General features: G+C 36.8%; 2 protein-coding genes across 2 annotated transcripts in view; both read left to right on the forward strand.

The window, feature by feature from the left end:
- Positions 1-6,566: 6,566 nt before the first annotated feature.
- On the forward strand, positions 6,567-11,756 carry LOC149008457 (protein HEADING DATE 3A-like). The gene is made up of 4 exons (XM_089166191.1): positions 6,567-6,774; positions 7,285-7,346; positions 10,483-10,523; positions 11,530-11,756. Exons 1-4 carry the CDS (start codon positions 6,577-6,579, stop codon positions 11,754-11,756), a joined length of 528 nt encoding a protein of 175 aa, XP_089022317.1. The 5' UTR covers positions 6,567-6,576.
- Positions 11,757-19,305: 7,549 nt separating this feature from the next.
- The window catches only part of LOC149008458 (2-isopropylmalate synthase A-like), a 70,918-nt gene continuing 62,269 nt past the window's right edge, over positions 19,306-27,954 (forward strand). Inside the window, exons 1-5 of the mRNA XM_089167489.1 lie at positions 19,306-20,021; positions 23,468-23,681; positions 23,765-23,845; positions 25,187-25,279; positions 25,378-25,464. Of these exons, the coding sequence (XP_089023615.1) occupies positions 19,378-20,021; positions 23,468-23,681; positions 23,765-23,845; positions 25,187-25,279; positions 25,378-25,464 (1,119 nt within the window). The 5' untranslated portion in view covers positions 19,306-19,377. The remainder of the gene's footprint in view (positions 20,022-23,467; positions 23,682-23,764; positions 23,846-25,186; positions 25,280-25,377; positions 25,465-27,954) is intronic.

Genomic DNA, 27,954 nt, shown 5'->3' on the forward strand with positions numbered 1-27,954 from the left:
CCTTCCCATTAGTGGCGGTTTTTTGTTTACTGCCACCAATTACGTTAATTTTAAATTTCCCTATATTTGCTATTATTTCATTTATTCCTGAAAGACGATACAAATACATGAATACAAAGAAAATTCAAGAAAGCTAACAGTATTCAAAGAACACAATTTAAGAAAGATAAATACAATACATATTAATCAAGTAAACTTTTATACAAATATACATAAGCTATGTAGTACTCTTATTGATGTTACATTGTTAATCTAAACACCAATAAGAGAAGAAGAAGAAAAACGACACAAATTTGGCACTTGGGCGATCTAAAATGTCACACTCCTTTCTTTCTAACCTGCAAATAAGAACACATGTTACATATATGCAGAGATGATTTATAAATAAAAAGAAGAAAATCATATTGTGAATAAATATTTGAGCCCCTTGGAAAGAGATGACCATTGGTTCTAAAAGGCATTCACAGATGTCTAATTTCTTTTAACTTTGAGAATGATTTAGGTATTGGTCCTTATAATTGGTTCTTATTTACCTGAAGCCTATTTAATTGACAAAGAAATCCAATCTCAATTGGTAAGGCACTTGAGATCATCAAGGCATTCTAGTACATGGTCCAGTCTCATCTCACCCCCCCAAGTAAGTTACATATAATCCCCACCCCTCCTATTCTGTCTGCAGCCTTCCCATTCCCTCCCACTTCAGCCATAGCATTCCCCAGCCCTTTCCTTCTTACCTAAATCAACCCCGACCTAGTCGCAATTCACCCTAGCACCTTCCCTTCCTGATTCTGCAACTCTAGCCCCTCTCCCTCATCAATCATAGGTCATCCCCTTCCTCCTTTGTTTCTGCAATTCATCACTTCAATCTAGTCCCATGCATTTCTTGCCAATCCCAATTTTCCGTATCTTTTCTCCCACTGACATAATAACTCAAGTGGAAACCAAACCAATATGTTCAAGCTTGGTATTTCATACTCATCAAAGGTGTCAATAAAATTAGATTTTTTTTAACGTAAAGTACACGAGGAATTGAATCCGGATATCATAAAGTTAGTTCATTGTTAACTAAATATTGTTCGGAACTAACCATCAACCTGAGAATATAATGCAATAGATTTCAGTGATGTAAAATAAAATATTAATTCATAATTTCCTAAGAAGTGAACACCAATATAGGGCTTAAATATAAAGAGAAGAACCATTCTTCAGCTTCTTTTCATCTCTTGTGCAGTATGCTACTTGGCATTAAAAAGTCTGCCACACACCATGACTGCTCCTTGCTAGTTGTGAAGGACAATGATGCTGTTGTGGTGCTTTCTGTAGATTTGTTGTTAGGGCTGTAAGGGGCCAAGCTCAGAATCCTGCATTGAATGGACAAGAAAGGGTTTAATTGAAGGAACTTCAAAATAATACCACCACCCTGCTTAGAAATACATAAAACAAGTTTGCTCAGGAAGTTCCATTTGGTGCCAAAAAAGAATCGAATGCATCAACAACCATGTATATCTAGTATACAAGGTCAAACTGGAAGCTTAAGCAACCCTTGCAACTCATGAAGCAGTTCCCAGTAGAGAACTAAGTAGATGAGTCCCCAAATTAGATAATCCAATAATGAAGGCACTCCTAATTTCCCACCCAAACTGAAATCAATAACTTAAGAGTAAGAAAACTGAGGAAATCTGAGAATCCCATAGTCAAGGCACACCTAATTTCCTAGCCATTTTGAAATCAATAACTTTCAAGGAAACTAAGGAGCTACTCCGCTACCAAAGGTGAATCTCCTTTGACAAAAGTAGTAACAGATTCGACAAATTACCTCTCCTTGTGCTTCTCCAAAAATCGAGCCAAAAATGCTTTCCGAGCTTGAGGAACAGCTGCAAAACCAAAGACCAATCAGTCAAAAGCCTAGGATAGTAGAGTGTAAGATCTCAAGCTACCCACAACCAAAGTATAAATTTATACAATATAACGTATAAAAAATTACCTATTGGCATGAGAGTTGTTGAAGCAGATGACATAGGAGTACCCATAATAGGAGCCTCAGATTGGTTGCTGCTAGGAGTTGTCAAAGTACCTATTGATTTTGTGGCCATCCCTTCATCACTGTTGCTGGACCTGCTACCCGATTGAGCACGAGATTGTGATGTAACAGAGGGAGGTCTTGGAAGGGACTGGTTCTCATGCACAGCTTCTACCCCGGCTGGTTTTACGGTTGGTGTTGGCACTTGAGGTCTTTGGTTTGTTACAAAGTTCTGTTTCCAACCAAAAACATAATCGATTGAACCTATATACAGAGTATGATGTTTTTTGGTAGATTTAGTAATTGCTAAAATGGTAATGCAATATAGTGTGAATAGGTATGTTGGTATTTTTTTAATAATGTAATGGAATATGGTAAAATTTTCTTATTCTTGCCAGAAAAAAGAAAAAGAAAACAAGAAAAGGTATACCATAATATCTGATATTTTTTTGAAAAGATAATACAATTTTGGTAAAAAAAAAAAAAAAAACCTGTAAAATATGATTTTTTATAAATAATTTTTTTCCTTTTTTGGGGTAGAATTGATAATTGCTTAAATGGTAATGGAATATAGTTTGAATAAGAATCTTGGAGTTATTTTAGAATATGATATTTTCTTTTTCTTATAATATAACGAAATATGGAAACTTTTCATTCTTACCAAAAAAAAAAAAAAGATAATTGTAATATATATATTTTTAGTATGATTTTTATTAAGATATCATCTCTTCATTCCCTTCTACCTAAAAAAAAATCTCTCTTTCGTTCCCTATCTGTATACCACCAAAGATGAAGGTTTCTTAGCACAACTATCGCAGCACATAGTGATCGTCTCAATTCGATACAGATCTCCTTGATGGATCAACGTTCGGCTTTGGACGAACATTGCAATACTCTGATGGAGGTGGTGACACGATTGACGTTGTTGGATGGCCGGTTAGAGCAGCTCTTGCTGTTGAATTCTACGCCGTCGGGGTCACGAGATCGCGCCGGTAGTTCTATTGTGTCACCACTATTGCCGAATACATCGAATATGATCCAAACTTAGCACAGTTCATTTAGAGTTTCCTCGCTTCGCTGGAACAGATCCTGTCGGCTGGATTTTTAAAGCGGAGAGGTTTTTTTTTGACTTCCATGGAACGCCAGATGATCAACGATTGTTAATTGTTTTGTTTCATATGGATGGTATTGCTCTGCAATGGTTTCAATGGCAGTATCGAGGGAAATTATTCACCTCTTGGATGGTGTTTATTTGAGCCTTAGAAACACGTTTCGGTCCTTCCGATTATGATGATGCTCAAGCTTCGATCATTGTCTAAATTGGTGCAAACTTCGACAATTGCGGATTATCAGAGTTAGTTTGAGGCCTTTATTAATTGAACAACAGGAATTACTTCATCATTTTTAGTCAGTTGTTTTGTTTCTGGACTACGCTCAGATATCCGATAAGAAATTATGGCATTCCGCCCTTGCGACATGTCACAAGCTGTTTGTTAACGAGGCTAAAATTGCTGACAGTCGGTGGCAGTTGTTGTGTGCACTTCCCATCTCTATGAGATTGCCTCTACTACCAACGCCTTCCACAGCTTTGTTGCCAATCGGAGGTACCACTGTTGGCATTACCGCAAGCTACTCTTCCAATTAAGAAATTAACACCTGCTGAACTGCAGCACCCACTTGAGCACGAATTGGTAGTGGGTCCTGTTTGTAAAGTGTGGGGAAAATTCCACATCTACCCTTGCAAATTCAACAATATACTATAGCGGTCAGTGCTTTTGTTTTACCTTTAGTTGGAGCAGACCGCATATTGGGAGTCCAATGGCTGGTCCAATTGGGCCCGGTCTTGTTTGATTATACCCACCTACTACTTTCCTTTGGGGAAGGAATGGATCGCATCTGTTTGCAGGGTAATACAGCCCACAAACCTAACCAATTCCAATCTTTGGGTTTCAAGAAACCAGTGGACACCCAATTGCATGCTCTTATGTTTTTTATTGACACTAATAGTTCTCCTTCATGAGTTTCCGCCTTTGACAAGCTTGACTCACCTCAATTGTTCGAAGCCTATGTGGACATTTTTGTTGTGTTCTTGGTAATGCCTTATGGGTTTTCGCCCGCACTTCTACTTTTCCGTCTATGGTGACCACGACGTTTTGGCCATTTCTTTGGCAATTTGTTTTGAATTTTTTTGATGCTATGCTGGGCTACAGTGCTACTTGGATGCATCGTATGGGACATTTGCAAAAGGTCTTTGCGACATCGTGGGCTCACAAGTTATTTGCCAAGTGCAGTAAGTACAGCTTTGGGCGCACTTCTATGGAGCCTCTTGGGCGTGTTGTGGCTTTGGCTTTGCGCACTCCTTTTCCTGTCTTGAACCTTGAGGACAAGGTTCGTTTTGCTGCCAGCGGTAATGTTACAGCCAAAGGAGAGGTTACAGTGCAAGATGACTCGCAAGTGGAGGAAGTGGTGCAATGGACTTCTAGGGTATCTCGCCCACCTGCGTTTTTTGAAGGAATAGAACGTGTAAAGGAATTTTAGTCGCATGATTGGTCAATGGGTCAAAGGGAGTATGGGGTTCCAGGTGTCAACTAGTGATTGGAGCCTTAGTTGTTTCTTCCAATTTACTTTAGCTATAAATAGCTGTACTGCATAGTAAAACGTATGAAAAAAGAAGTTTATCCAAACCCTCTTCTCTGAGTAGCTCGTTCTGGTATCCTCTTTCTTTTTCCTCTAGTCTCTATCATAAGAGCTGAGTCTTCTAGAGAAGACAATTCTCTATAGTGAGAAGAATGGTAACAAAGTTATAAACATTCAATATGCCGGGATATGGAAAGAGAGAGACGAGGAGAAAATCGCCATGGCTAAACAGACCAAAACAAGATCGAGCTTCTTAGGGAGTAGTCAACACTATAACAGCCTGATACCATATAGAAGAATGAAATACAGGACTCCAATACAAGAGTAGAATATACAAATGGCTAGACAGGTCTATTCTCAATAGAAACCCCCTAGATATAATTTAAACAAAATGATAGGCAAAATGGTAACAGCATAAATAGGCTGAATTGCTAATTCCTACTGGTTTTTCATCACAACTCTCTCCTCTGTCTCATGGATGGCTTTCTGATTGTCACAATCTCCATTTATGGCTCCGTCAGCTTCACCACAGTGTGACCCTCATGCCGGATTTGCTGTCTCTAAAACTGAACCATGGAAAAATGATGATTTTGAACTTAATAGCATGCATGGATTACGTACATCTGTTATCAGTTTCACTTGATTTGACTTAGATAAACCTGCTTGATCCAGCACTCATATTTAGATTAGACTTAGCTGTTCCTCTGAAACAGACAATAACTTTCTTATCTCATGAGTTTTATGGAAGGTGACAAAGAATTAGTCAAAACAACATGCATGCTTCTCTTCTTTGCTCATGATAAAGCAAATCATATTTTTTTTTTTTTTTTGAGGTTTTAAAAGACAACAAACATGGTACAATGTAGGGAAGTCACAAAGCAGCATAGTAAAGACGAAAATAATTGCACAAGTTCACCTGAAGACTATGTCCACGACAGAGCTAAGTGATGGTTTCATCATAAAGAAGGTGAATAAACAACTTACAAACCAAAAAGATCTTCTGAATTAATAGATAGAAAACCCTAAACCTAGAAATGAAGTAAATAAAAGAAACCCTAAACCTAGAATCACCTCTTTACAGTAGGAGGCTCACCACCACTTATTCCTAAGGTCTCTCAACCATATTGAACAAGAATATATAGCTCATGCCCCTGGTAAGGCTGGCATTGATGTTGTCTTTCTTTCTCGACGATTCAAACGCGTTTAGATTGTGAAACAGACGTTGGAATATTTTGATCTCCACCAATAATAGTCTAGTCGGACTCAGTAGGGGCGGCTAGCTGATCCTGAGTAGAAGCAGAAATTGATTTTGGGAAGAAGGGTCACCATATAATCAAATCTAATAAGTGATCAAAGGAATAAAGTTTCTTTAAACTTGAAACGTGGAATCATGGAGACTACCAAGACAAATATGACTCAAAGGTATCGCCATTGATGATGCATGATCGAATGTGTCACTGGAATTTTATTGTTTGAGTATCATTGGAGTAAGGGAAGCAAGAAAGCAGTGCTTTACCGTCCTCTTCTCACATATGTCCAGAACTGATGGAATGATCAAAAGCATAATGTTTCTACATCGAACTTTGCTCAGAATGCAACTGCTGCTGCTGCTACTTCTACACATAATATTCAGTAACCCAGCTGAAAGAAAAGCTCAAACAAAAATCCAGTCAAAGATCAACAGAATATCGATCAGGCCCACTTAGCTTTAAGGGCGGTTACAGAAGATTTGTTTTGGGATCAGAAAAAAAAAAAAAAAGTAGATTCCTCCTATTCATAAAGAAAAGGTTAAAGCAGATGCCACCGTGTAGATATTTAAACCCCAGTCCTCCAACTCCTTCTCAACATCAGTTAGTCTCTCTCGCTCACTTTCTTTCCTTTAATTTGCTCTTTCTGCTCCCATCTTGAACTCATCAGCCATGCCAAGGGAGAGGGATCCTTTGATTGTTAGTAGAGTTGTAGGAGATGTGTTGGATCCGTTCAACAGATCGATATCTTTTCGGGTTATCTACAATGGTAGAGAAGTTGCAAATGGGTGTGATCTCAGGCCCTCAGCTGTGGTCAACCAACCTAGGGTTGAGCTGGGTGGGAACGACCTTCGCACTTTATACACTCTGGTAAGAAAAGAAAATCAGGCCAACCCGAAGCCAAACAAGCAGAGTCATGAAGGGAATAAAATAAGCCCAAAGTGTCCATCTTCCTACTCCCTTTCTTTTTACACTTTTTTGCCCTTTTTGTAGGGTAACCTTTTGGAAGTACCCTACTTGATCTTATGCTGCATGAGAAGGCAAAACAACTCTAAAGATGAACTGAACAACTGTGTTGGCCTTGTTAAGCTCAGTCTTTCAAATCAACACTTCATTAATTTTGATTCTGCCTTGAGCTGGGGTGTGAACCCTGTTTTGATTAATATATCCCCAAGCTAGCATGCATCTCTCTGATCTTCCTGATTCTTTATAGCAATCCTTTCTTCTTTGAGGAATAAAAGCAGACCATGCAAATCATATCTTGATGTCTCCATTATTATTCTCTTGTCTCTCTTTCCATCTTAACTTTTCTTTTCTTTTGGCTTTTCTTTCTCAGACTACTAATAAGCTGATGTTTATGTGGTTTTACTTGTCTTGCAGGTCATGGTAGACCCTGATGCTCCAAGCCCAAGTGAACCAAGCTTAAGAGAATATTTGCACTGGTTAGTTCTACTCTGTCCTACTCAGTAACCCTATCCCCATCCCAATCAACTACTCTATTATATGTTTGCCACGTGAGCAGCTGACGTGGCTATCCTAACCATTAGATGAAGAAATAATGATCTATATCATGCAGCAACATGTGATCAAATCTTAGAGCTTACTTGTAGGCAATCAAATATTACATGCATTTCTATGTGTTCCCAAGGCACTCCAACAGAAAGAAAAAAAAAAAATTAACGCTGGTAGTTTCCCCTTAGCCCATAGATGTTCAAAGTCTTACTCTTCAACATGGAAAACCCTAATCGTAGTTGAGAGTTAGATGTGTAAGCTGAAACTTGTTCAATTTTCGTTTTTTCTGGATAATGTTAGAGGCAAATTTCTAATCGCATGGAGGGGAAACTAATTAAGGACGAGAAAATAGTACCTTTGCTTTCATATTTTGTTTTTTTTTATTTCTAGAACTAAGGTAGCTTTTGCACACTTTGACTACACCCTCAGGGGTAGCTGTTACTTTCATATTTCCTTATGTGAAAGCTTATAAATACAAAAGTGAATGACATATAGACTGAACAGCTAAGAGATAGCTATGCAAATACTCATTGGTTGACGTGGTTTTAGAACCTTGCAAAATATACACATCTTTTGAGCCATATCAACTGCATTATCAGGCTGAATCAAACTTTTTCAGATCACCTGAAGCCTATAAAAGGGTCGAAATTTTCTTCTTTTTTTTCGGGTAAAACTACGAGCATTTGCCCCTCAAAGTAACATAAATTTGCACTAAAGTGCTCTTCTTTTAGGGGAAAAAATAAATTTTATCCAATCACACCAAAGGCACAAAAGTCAAAACTATTCCAACTTTGATTAGATGCCATCCAAATAAGCTGGTTTTGCAAGCTGGCTTCTATGCTGGACAAAGATGAGTGAAATGACTACCATATATTAAGTGAAAAATGCTTGAATTGGGAGTAGCATTACTTCGAGCAATCCACTGCACAGATTCAAAGTTGGGTATTCACTTAATCTAAACCGTTAATGTGAACGGTCCAGATAAGTGAATGAAATTTGAATGATCCAGATGTGGACTGCTTGGACCAGCGTTGCTCCCAAGCAAGGTCCATATCAAATCCCTTCCTAGTACGTTAACATTCCTATTCATTCACACCCTATGGAGATAATGTTCATGTACCGGCTCCTTAAAGTCATGTACATTAAGAAGTCTCGAGTTTCAATCTCTTAGTTAGCATCCACTCGTCCACTTGAGTCCAATTTGGGTACTACACAGTGCTGCATATGGTGGAGATCGAAACGACGGTCAGAGATAAAAATCTCGACCTCTCCTTTTGTACAAGTGGTTCACAGCAATTTTTTATCTCGACCCTTGTTTCAATCTCCACCGTACATAGCAACGCAACACCCAAGCAATTTCACTTCACCAGACCTCTTCACCCTATTACCTTTCTTTCTCGAAGGGGGAAAAAAAACAAAGGTTTGGGAGTTTCTAAAACTAGCTAGTGTGGAGAAGAAGAAGAAAACAATAAAATAACAGATATCGAGGAGAAATATATTTTACCGTAGATCCAGATAGAATGAGGATCTTATCTAAAGATCAAATTCGTCTGCGATTTTCTTTGAAGCTTCTAGTTTTCCGTATAGTTCTGCCACTCCCGCTCTCTCCCAGACAAAGAAAACATAAATGATTTCGAATGAAAGAGAACAAGAGAGAGAGATTCTGGGTTGGTTTGTGCATCTATTTATATAGAAAAGAAACAAGAGATCAAAGCCTCTCCACACAGAAAAAGATATCCTTTAGACAATAAAAGAGAGATCCCAAATCGCCAATGGGATTTCAAATACCGCTTTACTTTTAGGAGATGTGTTGTCGATTTCTCATTGCTTCTCATAATTTTCTTGCAGAAAGTAAGTTTAAGATTAGGCTGTCGTAAGCAGCTGGTCATTGGTATCTCTCTTTCTCCTCTGAGTGATAATGACCTTCTGGCCTCTTGCATGGCTTTAGTGTCTGCTATCAAAACACTTTCTATAAGCATGGATTTATTCTCAATATTAGAAGCTTGCTCTCTTTGTCCCTCTTGTATGATTTATGTCATTTATCCTTAACTGGTATATATCGTCACATATGTGGTGGATATAGACATAAAGTAATGCATGAATGATTCAGAATTTTCCATTAATGAATCATCTTTAGAGTTCTGAAGAATTATCAATTGTTTTTTACAGTGCATGAATGCACAAAAAACTATTGAAACATACCCAAGGAGAATCAATAATTTTTGTTCAAGATTTTCAATTCATTCACTAATAGAAGAAAATTGAATTATTAGCATGCCGTGTATGATCATATGATCATAAGAAATAACAAGAAGTTGTCCCATGCAAACAACATTTTTATCTATTATATGAAGATAGAGTCTAAGTTGGGTGGCTAACACCAACTTGAATCTCGGTGCCTGGGATTATTCGATGGCGACGCATTTTGTTGCCCCCACCCTTATCTTTCCAACTAATCTTGTCCACCACATCTGCTACTTTCACTATGTACTCACGTCTTGTTTTTCTTCTCTTCCCTTCTCTTCTTTTCTTCTCTTTTCTTCTCTTCTCTTCTCTTCTCTTCACTTCTTCTTCACTCCAAAATAAATGAATGCTATAGGTACTTTGATAGAGGGCCCAACAAGTCTATATCATATGTATGCTTCAATATGTCGCAAATTAGATCTTTTGGTAGTTTTTTATAGTGCATTATTGGCTTGACAGTAATGCTCGAGCTAATAAAAATCATCAATAGGTATCCATGGATATATTAGTAGGTTGTGGAAAATATCTGTTCTCTCAACTATTTACGTGATTTGATTATTCTATATCCTCGTACATTTGTTTCATGTCCAGCATAAAAATTATACACTATTTCTTTTTTACACTCAATGTTATAGAAGACCTCATGAAGTGGTAAGACAATGTTTTCAACTTTGTATAAAGTGAACATAAGATCACTTTTTTTTTTAGAGAACATTAGATTCTTTGGCTTTGGATGGGTATTTTGTCGTTAGTATTTATTTATGAATGAGTATTAGTTGCTTTATTTCATCATGTAACTAAATGGTTGTCATTGCATTGTAGGATGGTGATCAATATTCCTGAAGGTACCAGTTCGAATTTAGGTAAGTGTTAACTCAATCATATAAATAAGATGAAAAAGATGGAAAAACGTCATCTATTATGCACAAGTCTCTATTGTGCACTGTAGTGCACATATATACTAAATGATTGGCTGAGAAAACAAACAAAATACAAGACTATTGATGATTTTAAATTTTAAAATTAAATTTTTAATCTTAGCCAATCATTTGGTACAAAAATGCACTGCTATGCACAACAGAGAGATGTGCACAACAAAGGATTTTTTTTGCAAAAAAAAATATTGTTAGCACATTTACATATGACTGGAGAAATTTAGATGTAGCATTTATTTGTTTTTTCCATTTTCTACCTTGTGATACCTTCTTCTGATATTTAGGCCACGTGATGATAGATTGATACATAATAATTATATAAAAATTAAGAAGTTCATATGCCATTAGTCTTCATTCAAAGCTTTTTTTCTGTCTTTTCTATAAAGTAAATTTACACATCTTATCATCTTCTCCGTGATTCACTGATCTTTTAGGTTTTTTTTCGTAGGCCTAGAACTAGGTTTTTTGAACATCGAATGATAAGAAATCTTGTACTAGAAATCTTTTGCTCAACTCAAATTAGGTTATCTTCCTGACATAGTTGTCAATGCGTCGCCTAGTTGTTACTTTGGTTTTCTTGGTTCCTTGGACGTTTTGTCACCCTAGTCGGTGTTGCCATGTTTTCTTCACTCCCTTTGAATGCCTTGTCACCTTGACGCTTTGACAACTATAATTACTGAGAAAAAACAAAAACAAAATCAGAAACTCAAATTAACTGGGTTTCTTGTTTCCAACCATGGAATGTTCCCTTACCAGGAATTAGATTATGAAAATTTAAATTTATTTTTATGATTGAGAATGAAATTTTTTTTTTCTCTTGACTCTTCGCTTTATTTATTATCTACATATTATATTTGCATGCTTATATATGGATGCATATTTCATTATCTGATTTGTTAGAAAATAAATTTAATTATATTGAATGGTGTTTTAGGGCAAGAGGTTGTTTCATACGAGAGCCCAAGGCCAACAGTTGGGATTCATAGACTTGTCTTTGTATTGTTCCGACAAACATATAGACAAGCCGTTGATGCTCCTGGTTGGCGTCAAAACTTCATCACCAGAGACTTTGCTGAGCTCTACAACCTTGGCTCGCCTGTTGCTGCTGTCTATTTTAATAGTCAGAGGGAGAGAGCTGCAGGAACATCACGAAGATACTAAATCTATTAGAATAAATAAGTTTTTAATTAATAAATAACAATGCATCTTATATATATGCATGTATCAAGTATGAAGTCATGAAATATAGATGATGTTGGCTGGTAGTAGCTAGGCCGTATATGCTATATTCAAAATGGTGGAGCTAGGGGAGTTAATTTAACCTTGGGATTAAGTCTATAGTATCAGTGGATGTAATTCATTCTCTTTTACTAACATGAAAAAGCATATCCATCTTTAATGCTTGTCTTACAAATTATATCTAGAGATAATTACTATTGCTTCCATATACTATAGCTTAACTGCTATTTTATTCCAAATTACTTATCCAACTTTATATTTTACCTGTAATTACTATTGTCCCCTACAGTAAAACTCTGTTAGCTTAGTGATGACATAACAATTATTATTAATTTAAAAATCTCAAAATAATCCTAATGTATTATATTACTTATTTACACTTTATGTGAAATTACATCACTACTTTTTTTGGTACATGGAATGGGGTCATGAGACCCAAAAGCAACAAAAACAAGAAGAAAAAAGAAGAAGAAAAATCTAAGCTAGCTTAGCCAGCAAATCAATCTGAAGGATCATCTCCAAAGGATCATCTCCAACTCTAGAGATGGCTCCTGAAAAATATTCAACATGGTATTATTCTCACAAACCATTCTTGAGCACCAATCAGCTGCCTTATTTACTTCCCTACCAATGTGAGCAAATCGTACATGGCCATTTGAGTTGAAATTTTGACCAATTTCAGCTGCCAAACTTGCATATCTACTCTACAACCTTGCATATGGATGCAATAGTAAGGTTGCTTGAAGAGAATCTGTCTCCATGTGAACCAGCCAAGCTCCAATATTCAAAGCTAGATCCAGGCCTTCCTTCACCACAAGAAGCCTGAACTTCTTTGCATTCTACTTTTCTTGTAAAACCTCCTTGAAACTTCCCATCTTGATCACAAATAACACCACCAACCTGAGCCATATTAGTATTTTTGCAAAAGGATGCATCTTTATTACACTTGAACCAACCTTTCCATGGGTGATTCCACTTCCCCCCCTTATCTTTGCCTTGAATATGCTTCTGTTTTGTAGGAAGACAAGATATCCAAATTTCTTTTACCATCAACTTATATTCCTCGATTAGCTGTTTTCCATTAGCTAGCCAAACATAATCAATGTCATGAATATCAAGGTTTTTCCACATCCATAGAAAATATGACACATAAACAAATTTCTCTGGCCACTCCTTGCACCAATTAGAAGTTGCACCACATATATTGAAGATAAACCAATTGCTTCGATCACCTCCAAAGAATTGATCTCTATGGGGGGGGGCAATCAACTGAGTCTAGATGCCTACTACACAATTGCAATCACGGAAAATATGCAAACAATCTTCTACCTCATAACTAAAAAGATTGCATCGATCCTCATCTTGCATTTTAAGGTATTTCTTGCAAGCATTTGTAAGGAGATGACCCTTGCTAGCCAACCATAAAAAATAACACATATGATTAGCTTCCAAATTGCTTGCCAACACGATTCATCAAATTGATCTGGTACATGGGGAGTGTTTTCAGAAATTAGATGCTCATACGCAGAGTAGACTATAAATCTCCCGTCTGCTGTATGTAACCAATTGAAACCCTCATTTTCATTGGTTGCTAACAAATGAGGGTTTGAAATGATTTTCTTGTAAATAGATTCCGAGAGGCAAGAAGCTAGATGATCAATCCCACCACTTTCTTCTATGTGAGTAGAATCATGCAGATTCTCCCACGCCCATTTATTAGGTATGGGATTCATAATGCAGTCCTCCAAAATGATATTATTCTCCAACCAATTATCCTTCCAGAAGAGGATGGACTTTCCATCTCCAATCATAATCGTGCAGCTCCTTTTTACAATGATAATCTCCTTCGCTATTGCTTTCCAAAGAGGTGAATCCTTTACTTGGGAGTTGAGGGGATTACCCCTCCTAGAAGAGCCATATTTATCATTCAATAGTTTCGCCCACAATAAATCTTGCTACAGAAATCCCCATGCTAGCTTCATTAAGAATGCTCGATTCATTGTCCTTAGATGTCTAAAGCCCAAACCACCCTCCAATTTAGGTTGACAAAGAGTTCCCCAAAATACCAAATGAGACTTCTTTTGTTGATCCTTAACACCCCACACAGAACCTCTTGTAATTCTCTCAACTTCTTGGAGGATCCCTATAGGAATTACCATAGATTGCATCGTATAATAGGGAATGGTTTGTAAAACCAATTTGGCTAACACCAGTTGACTAGCAAATGAAAGTGAATTAATTTTTTCAAGATGTCAGCCTATTCTTAACATTCTCCACAATAAATTTGTAAGCCAAGTAATGGCCATTAAATTTTTTTCCTTTCCAAATGGGCACACCCAGATATTTTCCAATGTCTTATGTACTTGAGAAACCGCTCAAATGTGTAATTTCCTTGATCCTTTGGGACTCCACATTTTTAGAGAAAAATATACAAGTATTTTCCACGCTAATTATACTACTAGAAGCATAGCAAAAAGAATTTATGCATTGCAGAATGGTAGAAATCTGTTCTCTAAAAGCTTCAGCAAATAAAACAACGTCATCTGCAAACATCAAATGAGAAACACCTAATCCTCCTTTACAGAAGTGGTAAGGCTTCCATCTACCTTCCTGTACAGCATCCTAAATGATATGTGTCAATCTTTCCATGCATAAAACAAAAAGATATGGTGATAAAGGATCTCCTTGTTTTATCCCTCTACTAGGTTGGAAAAATTCTATAACTTCTCCATTCCACAGAACATTTAATTTGGAAGAAGTAACACATTGCATGATTACCTTTTTGAGGTTACTAGGCACACCTGCATATATGAAAGAGAGTCAACAATAAAATCCCATTGGATTTTGTCATTGGCTTTTTCTAGATTGATTTTTATTGCCATGTATTGTGACTTGCGCTCTTTCCTTTTCATATCATGAAACAATTCCTGAGCAACAATAATATTGTCCTGAATTTGGCGGCCAGGGACAAAGCTAGTATGATTTGGTGCAATAAGACTAGGCATGAATTCCTTTAGCCTATTAGTTATCACTTTGGTTGGAATTTTAAAGCTCACATTGCACAAATTAAAGAAATTGGGTGAAACAAACTAATATTTTTTGGACTTTCCACCTTCGGAATTAAAGCTATCAATGTTTCATTCAACTTGTCATCCATGTTTCCACCAAATGCATCCCAAATGGTATTGCAAACCATATTCCCAGTGATAGACCACAGTTTTTTTTATAGAAGGCAGCCTGAAACCATCATAGCCAGGAGTTTTCCAAGGTCCTAGTTGCTTTACTACCTTGAAAATTTCTTCATCGGTTGCTTCAAAGTCAAGCATACTTAACCAATCCTTATCAAGAGTAGGGAAACTCTGTTCTAAGGATTAAAGATGGCAAAATTTGGCTTCCTCCAGAAAACAATTTTTTATAAAAATCAACCACATGTGATCTAAGAAGAGTCGGATCCCGAATCCAATTGCCATCCTCATTTTTAAAATTTCCACCCTATTCCTCCTTCGATGAGCGATAGTAAAGATATGAAAATATTGTGTGTTTCTGTCCCCTTGCAAAATCCAATTTTTACGAGATTTTTGTGCCCAAAAAATTTATTCTTTGCTCAAAATTTTTTCCAATTCCAACCTTAATTCTTTTTCTAAATTAAAAAGAAAAGGATTCGAGATACCTTTAGTAATTTGTTTTTGGATCCCTCCCAACCTTGCCTTGAGCCTCATTTTCTCCTTATCTAGGCTCCCAAAAGTATCTTTATTCCAAGCAATAAGCTTTTCTTGAAGGTAGAAGAGAGCATTCAACAAATTTTTCACTCATCTTCTAGCCTTCCTTAATTACATCAGCAAATTGATCATGAGTAAACCACATAGCCTCCATTTGAAACAGGTGTTTATGAGGCGTGGTTTTATGAGAATGACAGTCAATTAGTATGACATGATGATCATATTTTATCCTAGGAAGCATTGTTATTGTAGCCTCTAGAAACATCAAACACCATTTTGTTGTACATAATCCATGATCAAGTCTTCTATAGATGTGCCTAAATCCCCTCCATTTAGGACATCGCCAAGTGAATCTAGGACCAAACAAACCTAGATCTAATAGATTGCATTGATCCAAAATTTTTTTCTAAACCTCTTACATTTCCTGATAGACACTAGGGCTCCACCTTTTGTTTTTGTCTCACCTAACACATCATTAAGATCACCTAGCTCCAAATACAAGATCTGACTCATCCCCAAATCCGAGTATAATTCATCCCAACCTACCTATTGTGTTGTGTCCACTGGACTTGCATACATGGCTACTAGAATTCAACTTTTTTCTAGAATGATGCTCCACCACTTCCAACAATAGATACTGAAAGTAATTACAGACTAATGAGACCAAATATTGAGAGTTAAAAAAAATGAACCAAATACCTCATGACATACCCACTGTGTCACTAACAAAACTTAATTACATCACTACTTTAGTAATTAGGAAAAAATTAATCCTAACTAAACGTTCTTTTCCTCTAATTAAAATAAAGAGAAAAGGAAAAGAAAAAAAGAAAAAGAAGAATAAAAAAGCCCTTCTTCTCTTACACTACCCAAGGAAATTACCAACCCAACCTTATATTTAATCTGTAATTACTATTGCCACTCTACTGCGAAATTCAATTAGTAACTGATGACATAAGATTTTTTATTTATTTAAAAATCTCAAAATAACTCTAAGGTTTTATATACTTATTTACACTTTATGTTAAATTACATTAGCAACTTTAGTAATTAGAAAAAAATGAAACCCTAATTAAATGTTCTTTTTTCTCTACTTAAAATAAAGTGAGAAAAGGAAAAGAAGAAAAAAAACCCTTCTCTCTTAATCTACCCAAGGAGTTTTTCTTTCTTTCTTTCTTCCTCTTCCTCTCCCTCTCGAAGACCCTCAACCCAACTACTTTCTCTCCCTAGACAAAACTAAAAGCCGAGATTCAAAATCCAAAGATAATAAAGAAATGGTAACTCCTTATTTTTCAACTTTTATACATTTTGCCTTTCAATTTGGTATTCTTTTTAAGCTTTTGTTATTTACTTTCTAATTTGATGTTATTAATTTGAAGAAGTTCCGACTTCTAATAGGTTTTTATTTATTTGCATCTAATTTTGTTGTTATTAATTTTAGGAAGTTCCTACTACTAGTAGGGTTGTTTTTTTTTGTTTTTTGTTTTTGAGGGAGATCCAAAATGATAAGAATACAAGTGTAAAATTGATATTTTATATCATTTTTTAAAATGAGAATAATATTGCCTTTTGGTTTTTTTTTAACTCTAGAATGACAAAATAGACATTAAACATTATCGTAATGGTCTCGCAACACCGTTAGAACTGAGGGGACCACCGTAATTTCATAAAGAACAAGGTCCTTTAGTAATTAAACTATAGCATAAGAGGGACAACAGTAATTAGTCCTTATATCTACTATTAATACTATATACATATACATATCTAAGTATTATACAACGATATTTACCGTTGTACATGAATCTTAGTCTTGAACTTATTATTAGTAAAATAAATGTACCTTTGCAATTGCATCGATCTCATTCGTTTTGGGGTCATATTATTTCGCCTGCCTTGAACTCCCCCCCCTTTTCCCACATAAAAAAAATTTATTACCCCTTTTGAAGTTTATGTATATAATAGTATATTACTAAAAGTTTAAAATCTTGAAATTTACAAATCAATCCCTCGAACGGACGGAACCCTAAATTCCCAAACCCTTTGTGTGCTCCGCCTCTTCATCGTTCCACCACCACCTCCACCTGCAGACTCGCCATCCTCTTCGATGCCCCATAATACTCAAACAAATCTGAAACGATGAATAGCCACTTATGAAAGATGAACACCAAAGTATAAAGCGGAATCGGAAATCGACGCCCGGTGATGGAACTGACGTGAGGTTGATGTAAAAGGAGACGAGGTTGAACGTCGAGTCTCCATCTCACGTTTTTTTGTGCGCGGGGCCCCCGGGGGGACCGACCGGCACAGCCCCATGTTCACGGCTTGATCAAATTCTTTGTTGTGAGAAAGCGAAGTTATTCAATGGTTTCCAATTGGTCATTATTACTCTTATTATTATTATTATTATTATTATTATTATTATTATTATTATTATTATTATTATTGGGGGACGCCCCCCCGGGCGAAAACGGAAAGCCAGCACATTTTTGGAGCCATTATTATTATGTACCCGGTGTATTATTATTTACCTGCGCCCGCGTCGGCGGCCCGCCGTGCGTTGTTTGGATGTTAGACGGCAACGATGAGCAAACGCTTGCGACGAAACCGGGTCACGGGTCTGCCGAATGGATGGCATAGGCTTGTTACTGCTCATTTGGAAGTGGGTATACGAGGGATTCGTTTTGTAAATTAATAAGCTTTAAGACCTTTAAAATTTAAAAAAAAAAAATAAATTTTTACAAATAAATCCTGTCTTTTGGTTTTCAACCATTCGATCAAAATTTATTAATGTGATTGCATACACCCCGCGCCGCGCCGGGCCCCAAAAAAATCCGTTCATTGATCAAATTCTTTGTTTGGAAGTTATTAATGGTTTTAATTGGTCATTATTACCTTATTATTATTATTATTATTATTATTATTATTATTATTATTATTATTATTATTATTATTTATCTCGTTGATTTTTCTCAGGATTTTTTTTTGGGGGCCCCCCCATCTTCAAAGGGAAGACATTGTTTGCAAGTATCAAACCCACGACCTCTCCGATGAGAAGTATGGATCTCTACCTTCTTAAGAAGTGTTTGATTACCTAGAAAATGATAGTTGATATAACATTTAACTTATCAAATCATTTCTAAATTAAAAACAAAAGAAAAAAAATCCGAGGAAAAACATTCTATTAATCATGAACTTTGTGCGATCTCCATGCCTTAAACCTAAAAAGCTTAGAGTCTTCGATGGTACATGCACACCAACATCTACTTCTTATCATGTTCCACCTTGCACAAAAAAATAAAAAAAATAAATAAATTCAATATCAAAATACAACTTATTCATGTCCATAGTGAGACCATGAGTATACTTTTGTGCTCTCCCAAACAGATTTATAACCACAAATTCTATAGGACCCACAAATAAAAAGTAATAAAATATTAAAAAAAAACCCATCATCCTAAAACTATAGCCCCTATAATTTGCTGTAAAATAGCCATCGGGGGGAAGAGATGATCTGGACTCGAATAAGCTCAACATGATAAGTATTTGGTTTAATAAACTATTTTTATTTTACCAAAAATATTAAAGAAATTTTACATTATTTTTGTTAAATTATTTTTTTGTGCCAAAATTTCCTTTTTGCAAATGTTATTTCTTACCAAAGTATCTGAGTGATTTCCGGTCCAATCATCCGGTTCTGTTGAATATACCTTTGGGCTCTTCGTTAACGCTTTAAAGTTTAAACCTGTCTTCCCCACTAAAACCTCATCGGATGCCTTGGTGGCTTGGTGTACTTTTCATCTCCTCTGCTTGTCTGGTTCTTGATCATGGCGGCTCAATGTGTAACATCTAGCTTCTCTGCTACAACCAGTAGTTCCAACCGTCCTAGTATTTTTCATTCTCTCTTCTTCTCCAAAAGCTCAGTGCATGTACCTCTGCAATCTACTCCCTTCAACACAATCAAATGCTCTATCTCACGCCGTCCCGAATACATCCCCAATCGAATCCCAGACCCTAATTATGTTCGCATATTTGACACCACTCTTCGAGATGGAGAACAGTCACCAGGCGCCACTCTTACTAGCAAAGAGAAGCTCGACATCGCTCGCCAACTTGCCAAGCTTGGTGTTGACATAATTGAAGCCGGGTTTCCTGCTTCTTCAAAAGATGACCTTGAAGCTGTGAAGATGATCTCTAAAGAAATCGGTAATAGTATTGATGAAGGTGGTTATGTTCCTGTAATCTGTGGTCTTGCTAGGTGTAATCGTTCTGACATTGATGCCGCTTGGGAGGCTGTCAAGTATGCGAAGCGTCCGAGAATTCATACTTTTATTGCCACGAGTGATATTCACTTGAAGCATAAGTTGAGGAAATCTAGAGAGGAAGTAATTCAGATAGCCAGGGAGATGGTCACTTATGCCAGGAGTTTGGGATGTGAGGATGTCGAGTTTAGCCCAGAAGACGCTGGAAGGTATATCTTTTTCTCTTAATCTGCTGTTAATGAATTTCTGCTCTGCTATTTTGTAACTCCCTTTTATTTCTTTAAATCAGTTTATGGTTGTGTTTTTCTTTCTTTCTTTTCTCTTTTCCTCCTTTTTGGGTGGTGAATGGGGATTTTGGTGAGGGAGGGAAGGGAGGGGGTATCTTTTAGCATTCATGCTGTCTGTGCCATTATGATGGGGAATAAAAGAACCAATCAGACCACAATGTTGACAGGAAACAAAATAATCTTCCCCCTCTTGAGCGAGCCTGTTAGGAGACAAACTAATAGAGATTCTTTCTGGTAATTTATCGAACACAAAATGGACAATATTTTTTTTCTCACAACTTGGCTGCAAATTGTATTATAAACACATTTACAAAATTACATGCACATATTAGAAATAATTTTTAATGTGGAAAACCTCTTCGATGTGAAGAGAAAAAACCACAGAATCATTGTCCATTAAAAAATCCACTAGTCACAAAAAAATGAGATAGATCTTCTCTAGGTAAAACTAGAGGCAAATATCAACAATCATCAAGAACGATAAATTTTGGTAGACACCATCAAATATATGAACTCCAAAATAAAGAAATCATGCAAAAACTAGATAGATCTCACCAAAACAGAGGCATGAATGATGTATTAATCGCACTAACTTCAAGAACTCAAATTCACTATCCAAACTTTGGATTTGAAGAACTAGAATTCATGAACTTATTGTACAAATGTCAATTCAATCGAACACCGAATGACTACCCAATAAAGGACTTTATCAAAACTAGACAGTATCTCTCAAAAATGGGGTTTTCCCTCTTTCTTCTCTATTTTTGAATTTTTTTTCTTCCTTAATTCACTATTTCTTCAACACCAAGCATCAATTAGACTCTCTTTAAAAGTCAAAGAGAAAGACTAAATTGCCCCTCCATAAACAATATGGGCCAACTTTAAGTAATGGGCCATCCTCCACATGGAGGGAAACCCAACCCAACAAATCTCCCCCTCCTGACTATGTGGAGGGATTCACCAACCTAGCGATCAAATGACAAACCTCAAGCTTCCTTGCTTCTCAAATACAATAATAATCCAGGAAGAGAACATTGGAACGCTGTTAAGTGGATTAAGAGATATCTTTGTAGTTATTCAGATTTAAGAGTTGGTTTTGGAAGTGATAAGTCTCTTCTGATTGGCTACACAAATTTAGATATGGCTGGGGATATTGACTCTAGGAAATCTACCTCAGATTTTTGTCTCTAGTGGTGTTGTGGCATGGCAAGCAAGATTATAGAACTGTGTTGCCCTTTCTACTATTGAAGCAGAGTTTATTGCAGCATGAAAGTTTGTAAAGAGTTGCTGTGGATGGAGAAATTTTTACAGGAGTTTTGCTTTTAAGCAAGATCGATATGTGTTATTCTGTGACAGTTAGAGTGTTATCCACCTTGGTAAGAATTCAACTTTATATGTTAGATCAAAGCGTATTGATGTGAGATACCATTGGATTAGGGATGTGTTGATTTCAAGCTAGTATAATTTGAGAAAATCCATACTGATTATAATGGTTCTGACATGTTGACAAAGGTTTTACCAAGGGAGAAGCTTGGTCTTTGTCGTTTGATTGCCAAATTGGCAAATCCCTCCACATAGTCGGAGGGGGAAAATTGTTGGGTTTGGGTTTTCCTCCATGTGGAGGATGGCCCCTTACTTAAAGTTGGTGTATGGTTTATAGAAGGGCAATTTAGTCTTTTCTCTTTGACTTTTGACTTCTAAAGAGAGTCTTATTGCTTGCTTGGTGTTGAAGAAGAGGGAAAATCCCATTTTTAAGAGGTTTTGTCCAGTTTCAATCAAGTCCTTCATCGTGTGGTCATTTGGTGTCTGATTGAGTTGACTTTTGTATAACAAGTCCGTGACTTCTTTTTCTTCAAATCAAAGGGAGAAGCTTGAGGTTTTTCATTTGATTGCTGGGTTGTGAATCCCTCCATGTGGTCGGGAGGGGGATATTTGTGGGGTTTGGGGTTCCTTCTATGTAGAGATTCAAAGGTTGGCCGATATGGTTTATGGAAGGGCAATTTAGTCTTTCTCTTTGACTTTTAAAGAGGGTCTAATTGCTTGCTTGCTGCTGAAGATACAGTGAATGATGAAAAAAGAAAAAGAATCCCAAAATAGAGAAGAAAGAGAGAAAATCCTGTTTTTGAGAGGTCTTGTTTAGTTTCAATCAAGTCCTTCATCGGGTGATCATTCGGTGTATGATCGAGCTGATTTTTGGACAGCAGGTTCATGGCTTCTTCTTCTTCAAATTCAATGGTAGGATCATGCATTTGAGTTCTCAAAGTCAATGCGATATTAATGTCACTTGAGCCTCTCTATTTTGGTGAGATCTACTTGTTTTTTCTTGATTTCTTCATTTTGGAGTTCATATATTGATGATGTAGGCCAATAATTATTGTTCTTGATGATTGTTGATGTTTCCCTCTAGTTTTATGTAGAGAAGATCCTTGTATTCCCATTTGTTTGGTGATTAGTGGATTTTTGGGTGGACTATAGTCCTATGGTTTTTCCTCTTCACCTTGGAGAGGTTTTCCATGTTAAAAATTCTTTGTATTATGTGCGAATGAATTTTTGAACATGTTTGTGATGCGATTTGCAGCCAAGTTGTGAGTGAAAAATATTGCCTACTTTATGTTCAATAAATTGCCGGAAAGAATCTCTATTTGTTTGTTTCCTAACATGTTTGCTCAAGAAGGGGAAGAGTAGTGTTGTTTCCGCTTTTATTGTCCACATTGTGGGGTTTGGTTTGTCCGCTTCTTCCGCATCACAGTTATTTTGTTTTGTTATTATTTTTTAAAATTTTAATGAACAATGATTTTTATTAATTACTATAAACAAATGAAAAATGATACCAAAAGAATCTTCAAATGGCCTCCTTCCTAATTCTTGTTTTAATTTCCTGCTCTGATTTAAAATTTCAGAACTCCTGTTTGAATTTTCTTTTCCATTGCAAATTCAGTTTAGCTTTCCATAAGTTCCAGTATTGTCCTAAAAATACAGATTCTTGTTTGTATGTGGCCCCCAAGATCCTTTTCTGGACTTGGGACACCACCAGTTTGATTACATAATAAAATATTGGTGACATCAATTAACCACTTTTCAAGTAACTGCAGCTATTATTGAATCAATTTCATTGAAGACCTGTAAGTAACCTACAAATAAAGGCTTACTTGATCAACTTCTCTGTGGCCTTGCAGATAACCCATAGATGGCTGAGAATAATTATCGAAAGCTCTACTGTTTGTGTCCAGCTGTCTGCTTTTGTTTGAGTACTTAAATAAATCCTTTTGACTACACTAAGGGACTGCTTAGTGGGAATTCTGTTCAATTTTATGTCTGTGTTATTGGTTAGTGTATTCTTAGACATAATTTTCTTTGTTATTTCCCAGGTCTGAGAAGGAATTCCTTTACCAGATACTGGGTGAAGTCATTAAAGCAGGAGCTACAACCCTTAACATACCTGATACAGTAGGCATCCTCTTGCCGGTTGAATTTGGGCAATTGATTGCTGATATAAAATCTAACACCACTGGAATAGAAAATGTGATAATTTCTACCCACTGCCAAAATGATCTTGGCCAAGCCAGTTCCAACACAGTAGCGGTATGCAATGACTCTTTGCTAAAGTTATTTCATGGCATACTAATATGCCTGGATTTACTCATTTTCAGTGAATCTGAATGCAGGGAGCATATGCAGGTGCGAGGCAACTGGAAGTGACTGTCAATGGCATTGGAGAAAGAGCAGGAAATGCTTCCTTGGAGGAGGTCTGAGTGTATATTTATCTTTCTATTAAAAGAATATTGCAGTCCATGGCCATCCCATTTTGCACCTTGTTTTTACCCTATTCCAAGTATACTCCCATGGTTACCGTGTTTATTTGCCTTGAGAGTTCTGCAAGTCTGCCTTATTCACTTGATTGATTAATGTGTCCTTACAAATTTCAATCACCCAACTATGTGAATTTTGGGTTGAGGAACAGATATCCTTACACTGCTCTTGTGGCTTGGCTGGAGTCATGGACTACTTGGTGGATGTATAGTTTTTGTCTTTTGGATTTCTGAAAGTCCCATGTAGATGAGGGAAATTGATAGCATGGTCTTATGCATTCAGAAATCAGAACTGAACGGAACAATAAAGAAAAAAAGTAGCGCTCTGAAAACCTCTGCAGTAAACAGAAATCAGAGCTAGAATATGGGAGCTGAAATTGATGTATTGAAAAAGTAAGCTTCGGATAGGAATACTTAAAATGATGTTACAGTTTGATCTGAAGGACAGCTGAAATCAATGGACAAATTATGATCTTCAGGCAGAACTAAAAGTGAACTAGCAAGCGAAACAGAATACTAACTGTTAGTGAGGCAGTAACTAAACTAACAGAAGCATGATTAGTCCCCTCTCCAGGGGGTGCCTGGTTGGGGGTTGGGGGTGGGTGGGGAACATAATTAAAGATAGAGAAAGATCTACCATTTATATGAAGGAGAGAAATGTTCTGAACTGATCTGCTAGAGTAGAAGAGAGATCTAATCAGGAACCCTACAACTGCACGTTCTTTGAAGCTCACATAACAAATGGCTGAAGCCATATTTCGATTCATCAAATGCATGGGATGCTGTAAACCTTTATATTCATATAAAACCTAGTGTTGGACCAAGTAGGCTCCAAAAAGGAAACTCAAAAGAGCCTTATCTGAACAGGACAGCAAATAAAAGCAAACAAACTAGGAAGGTCTCTTCAATCAACATGTGTTTGGAGGTTTGTTATAGTCTAGGACTGATTCTGAAATAAGAAGCTGACTCAGATAATTTCTGAAATCTATAAGATCTATTCCAGCCTTATTAAACAACTGAATATTAATAAAATAAAAGAAATATCAGCATAAAATAAACTCTATGATTGGGTTAACCTGGTTTGATGTGGAGATCTGAACTGAACCAGACAACTGATCCAAAAATACAACTGTGGGCTATAATATGCTGGCTTGGTTATCCTGCATTGGTACTAAAGACTCTGCCTAGCATGACTGTTTTTCTTTTCAGTTTGTGTTTCTATACTACCCAACCATTTTGCCTAATGTTGCTGATGGTTTTCTTTGATTTCATGAGTAGGTTGTAATGACTATAAAATGCCGTGGTAAGGAACTAATGGGAGGGCTTTACACTGGGATTAACACCAGACACATTGTTATGGCAAGCAAAATGGTATTATTGCTTGTATATCTGGTGAAAGTTATACCAATATTTTGTTGCATCTTTGAGTGTGTCCTTGAATGTTTCTTGGCCTGTAATTTTCTTCCTAGGTGGCGGAATATACTGGACTTCTTGTTCAGCCACACAAGGCCATTGTTGGAGCTAATGCTTTCGCTCATGAAAGTGGTATACATCAGGTTTGGCTACTTTCTTTTATCGTATCACCATTTTAATTCTTCTCCTATGATTCAAGCTCTGTTGTTGAGGATCCTGTTTCACACGAGATAATCCATGTCACATTTACTAATCATGTATCTCCTTTTTTTGGGTGAATGAAAATATAGTCATGCACACCTTTTGCTGCTACTAGATGATTTTTCATATCAGAAATGTTTATCCTGTCATACATGTATAAATTTATCTTAAATTCATCTTGTCTTGAAACAAGGTGTATATGGTTGTTTAAGTGAACCATCACAACTCCGCCAGTGTTTTATTCTGCCAGTCCCAAGCCTGGATAAAGGAGGAGGGTTGGTGCTCACATTGACTGCTGATGTAAAAACATTAGCCAATCAAGGAGAGTCTAAGTCTATTCACCCAACTAATTCACTTGTGGAGTGATAGTTGAGACACTGAATAGATAAAGCTCTAGGTTTGGTTTCCCTCATGACACTTTTGCATGGATCCTTGAGACTTTGTATTTTTGACATTACGCTAGGTCGTGCATCTTGTAAATGACATGTTGCACTATGACCCCTTGTGGTGAATAGTGAGCAAAGGTTAGCTATGGTCCCCTGTAAACAGTGCAATGTTTACCCAATTACGTTGACAAGTGGGCAAGACTTCTCACAACATGAATGAATGTGGTGTTTGAGATTCAGTTGAAACCACTGAATGCTCATAACTTACTTTGGTTTCAACTTCAAAATGGCTTGAGATTTTGCATCCCCAGATGTGACGCATTGCACTATGACCCGTGTGTAGTTGACTGTGAGAAAGCTAAGTTGTCCCCTTCAGGTGACACTCTGTTTATGCACTTTATTCTGTTGACAAGAACTCTAGAATTCTCACACCATTGATGGCTGGTGTTCGAGATTTCTATCGGAACCACTGGAGTTTTGTGACATATTTGGATATCACCTTTATTCTTAAAAATTGGCACTATGGTAGTTCTCTTCCACTCATCTGACATTTTTTTTGGTACTCTAAATCTTGTTAAACTACTTTGTTATCCAAGTTACTCCCTGTGCCACTAAGTGATTCCATAGTTCAATTGGGATCTCGTCTGATCTTGGGGTTTTACCTCCTTTCATCTTTCATAGGGCCTCCTTGATTTCTCCTGTCACGTTGCTGTAGGTATTCATGACAAGATTCCCCCCACTTCAAAATCTGTCCTATCAATCAGTGTACATCCATTTAGAAGATTATAAAAATGGTCTCCCAATCTCTCTAAAATGTCCTTATCCTGTGTTAGTACTCTACATCCTCGCTTTTGATGCGTCTAAGATTAATCCAAATCTTGATTCTTCCCCCCCCCCCCATCTATCTACATTTTTTTCAAAACCCTAAAACGAGCACTTTCTTGAAATTTGAGTTCTTGAGCCCTGAGGATAAAGAACTTAGATATTTCCCAAACAACCCTCTCAAAACCTATTTGAGTTCTTGAAGCCCTAAGAATCAAGAACTTAGATATCTCCCAAACGGCTCTCTCAAAACCTACCAAACTCCTACCCCCACCCCCCCCCCCAAAAAAAAAAAAAAAAAAAAAAAAAAAAAAAAGAATAATACCAAACTCCAAGGAAGCTAGGACAGCTCCTGTACGGCTGTACCAATCCATCTAGGTTCAATCCTAGCGGCATCCCTATTAAATGAGCGAAATGAATATTTCTCCATCTCTAGGATTTCATCTCAGAACCACCCCATATGGCAAGGTTCTTGGTTGATCGCCTGCAATTGACACTACATCACCTATGTTCAGTCTTGAATAAAGGAGGGGATATAAAGGCTGGTGTTGTGCAAAAAACTACAATTGGGTGGATAGAGTTGGGGGATGTGATCGGAGTGTTGTGATAATGTGATGTATTCCTTTAAAACAACATAGGAACAAACTTAGTGTACTTTAAAAATGGAAATAATTATACTACATTTTACTTATAAAAAGCTGAAAAATTATTGTTTCAAGCCTCTGGAACTCTTCCAATTCACAAAGCATCGGTTGTGCTACATGGACTATTTGTCCATTCCATTTGTTACATAGAGAGGACATCATCTAGATCAGCCTTATGTCAAAATTTCAGTCTACTTAAAGCAAATACCTTGTATTGACATTCACCCCAGATATGTCCATGCATGTGTACTAGGACTGCACGTCACTGTGCATTCTTCAATCTCTGAGCAGGGACAGATGATCTGGATAGGAAAAACCATGAAAATGGATGGTTCATACTATCTTGTAACTTCAGGAAATGTCACAAGCGATTTTGACATCAATGACTACCTTGTTAAAAATTATGCCATGTTTTAATATATTGTAAATAGGGGTGTAAATGGATAACTGAAATCCACCTCCAAATTTGCATCCGTATCCGTTTAGGGGTATCCAAATCCGATTAGTAATAGGATGCTGATATGTTAATACCCCTTTCCGACTGATTATTATCCGTTCGATAAAATTATCCGATTAAGTT

Source organism: Hakea prostrata, chromosome 8 (genome assembly GCF_041222555.1).
Source record: "Hakea prostrata isolate BN-2017 chromosome 8, UWA_Hpros_2, whole genome shotgun sequence".
Taxonomy (NCBI): Eukaryota; Viridiplantae; Streptophyta; class Magnoliopsida; order Proteales; family Proteaceae; genus Hakea; species Hakea prostrata.